General features: G+C 40.2%; 1 protein-coding gene across 1 annotated transcript; it reads left to right on the top strand.

The window, feature by feature from the left end:
* Window positions 1-710: 710 nt before the first annotated feature.
* LOC133367479 (vomeronasal type-2 receptor 26-like) lies at window positions 711-2,586 on the top strand. The gene is made up of 2 exons (XM_061591582.1): window positions 711-789; window positions 1,676-2,586. The coding sequence occupies exons 1-2, from the start codon at window positions 711-713 to the stop codon at window positions 2,584-2,586; spliced, it is 990 nt and encodes a 329-aa protein (XP_061447566.1).
* The last annotated feature ends 628 nt before the right edge of the window (window positions 2,587-3,214 follow it).

The raw sequence follows: 3,214 nt of genomic DNA, 5'->3' as shown, positions 1-3,214 counted from the left end.
AACAAGAACTCAGGCATTGGATGTTGCTGGTCCTATGCTCTGGAGAAGACATTTGACAGACATTCTTGCTTTTGACTTTCAGATGTCTCCTGAAGACCTTTTTATGATGACTAGCCTAAACAGCTGTTTAAAACATTTGATTATACTGGTCATTTTAATTATTATTTGTTCCAGTTTATGTTTCATTGTTTACATATACAGCTGTACATCACCTTGATATTTTATGAGATGGTGGTATATAGAAATGCTTTTATAAACAAATTAAAAAATAATTTGTCTGAGGATTGTATATAATTAGGAGGCACATATGTCCGACACCGCTAGTCTAGGGGACAGTTGTGAGTAAACTGGGTTGGTCCAAACCTCACCACCACCCAGAAGGAGAGGGTGGGCAAGTGGCCAGAAAGTGCTTCTCTTTGCCATTCACCCATTAGAGCAGTGGGAAAGAGGCAAATGGCAATGTCCTCAAGAAGCATCACTAGTTGAGAGGTCAGGAAGTATTAGGCCCTTCCCAGGTGGCAAATGCCCTGAAGATGCTGACCTGATGTCAGTATTGTGGTATTATGATGATCTGACGCAAAAGGTTGCAACTGAGAATTAGAGGAATGCAGAACAACTAGCTGATTTCCATCCTAAATGCCCTTCGTTGTGTTTATCATCAGATGCTGCCCAGCTCTACTTGTGTCAAGAGTTGCCACCCAGGACAGAGCATGTTCATCCAACAGGGAAGGCAAATGTGTTGCTACGACTGTGTTCAGTGCCCTCAAGGGAGGATTTCATCCCACATGAGTAAGAAAAGGAACCAGATCTCCTTTGAGGGGAAAAGTTTTAAATTCAGGTCTACTGAATTCCAAGTATTTTTTTTCTACAGATGAAAATATGCATGTACTTGCTGACACATAGTAGGTGCTGACATAGCAACCATTGCTGACTGAAAAAAGAATATATATTGTATAATTAGAGATGGACAAATGTGTTGATTTCAGCTGTTCATTTTTCCAGTCTTAAGTTCAGTTCTTCATATGTCTGCATCAGCCCTCAGAAAAATCTATCTGCATTTCAGTGTGTCTCTCTCCTAATTTATAAATTTCTTTAAGCAACTTTACCCAATGTAATGTAATTTTGTCTGTTTTTTCATTAATATATGCATTTTATGCACACTTTCTCCTATGTATATTTGTAAACATTTTAGATCAATAAAGGCGCTGAAAAATAAAAGTGTGAATTTTGAAGTATAGCTGACTTTATGCTTGCATATTGTTTCAGCAAGTGTGAATTAGGTATATTGGCAACAACACACAAACCAAACTGATTTTGTCCCTATGTATAATTGTAATTGAGAGCCAGTGTGGTGTAGTGGCTAAGGTGTTGGACTACGACCTGGGAGACCAGGGTTTGAATCTCCACACAGCCATGAAGCTCACTGGGTGACCTTGGTCCAGTCACTGCCTCACAGCCTCAGAGGGAGGCAATGGTAAACCCCCTCTGAATACCCCTTACCATGAGAACCCTATTCATAGGGTCACTATAAGTCGGGATCGACTTGAAGGCAGTCCATTTCCATTTTCATAATTGTAATTGCATATTTTGGTTTCACCAAGAGAATTAATAATATGGATAAATAGGAGAGCATTGGAGCATTCAGGAAATACTGAGAATTTGTTTCTTATTCCAGATACAGAGCAATGTGAGAAGTGCCCTGAAGATCAGTATCCGAACAAGAACCAGGACCAGTGTATTCCCAAAGAAATGAGCTACCTATCCTATGAGGAGCCCTTGGGAGCAGTTCTGGCTTCCTTGGCTCTTTTCCTTTCTGTGACCACAGCGGTCGTAATGGGGACATTCACTCTGCACTGGGACACCCCCATTGTCAAAGCTAACAACTGGAGCATCACATGCATCTTGCTGTCCTCTTTACTACTTTGTTTTCTGTGCTCCTTTTTATTCATTGGCTGCCCTATGAAGGTGACCTGTCTTTTGAGGCAAACCATCTTTGGCATCATCTTCTCCGTTGCTGTTGCTTGTGTGTTAGCAAAAACCATCACTGTGGTACTGGCCTTCATGGCCACAAAACCTGGAAACAGGATGAGCAAATGGGTTGGGAAGAGGTTGGCAATATCAGTCATCATTCTCTGTACTTTTACTCAAATAGGCATCTGTGTTGTATGGCTGGCAACTTGTCCCCCTTTCCTAGATTTTGACATGCACTCCCAAATTGGGTGGATCATAGTTCAATGTAATGAAGGCTCAGACATCATGTTCTACATTATCTTGGGCTACATGGGTTTTTTGTCCACCATCAGCTTTGCCGTGGCTTTCTTTGCCAGAAAATTGCCTCATTCTTTTAATGAAGCCAAACTGATCACTTTTAGCATGTTGGTCTTCTGCAGTGTTTGGGTGTCCTTTGTCCCAACTTACCTGAGTACCAAAGGGAAATACATGGTGGCTGTGGAGATCTTCTCCATCTTGGCCTCTAGTGCTGGCTTACTGGGTTGTATCTTCCTCCCCAAATTCTACCTTATTGTATTCAGGTCTGAGCTGAACACCAGGGAGCAGTTAGTAAGGAAAAATAATGGTCACAGTTGAGAGAGGAATTGATAATCAGAAATACCACTGAGGGGGAGAAAGAGAGAGAAGGAGAAGGACGTTTACATTTTAAACTATTCAACTTATATAAGCACGTTCACTGCAAAGACAAATTCAGCGAGATTTGTATTCATGGAAGAAATTGAGCAGATCTCTATTGAAGGGGAAAAGAAGAATAAAAAATGAATCTACTGATTATTGTTGTGATGAGGACCTTCAGTCTGTACTGGAACACTTCCATTATGAAAGCTAATAACTGGAGCCTCATATGAACCCAGCTCTTCCCTTGTTGCTTGGTTTTCGTCTTGGAATCTTCCCTGTGAATTAAGACAGGAACCGACACTGAAGGCATTTTGGTGTGTGCTGAAAACATTTCTTTTTTCAGGCCTTTTCTCGGCATCGATGCCAGTTGACTGTAATTACTTAATATGTCTGTTTGGGTATATTGTTGTGTGCTGTTTAATTATTCTGTAAGTTTTAATATCTTTTTGAATCCCACTTTGTTAGTTACATGAAAGATGGCCCAGAAATAGTTTAAATAAATAAAACAATAAAACCTGTTGTGTTCATTTATTCTGTAAGATTTAATGTCTTTTTGTATCCTGGGTGGTCTAGAAATAGTTCTAAT

Source organism: Rhineura floridana, chromosome 11 (assembly GCF_030035675.1).
Source record: "Rhineura floridana isolate rRhiFlo1 chromosome 11, rRhiFlo1.hap2, whole genome shotgun sequence".
In the NCBI taxonomy this organism is placed as follows: domain Eukaryota; kingdom Metazoa; phylum Chordata; class Lepidosauria; order Squamata; family Rhineuridae; genus Rhineura; species Rhineura floridana.
The sequence above is the reverse complement of the archived record's forward strand: the minus strand, read 5'-3'. Positions and strand labels throughout refer to the sequence as shown.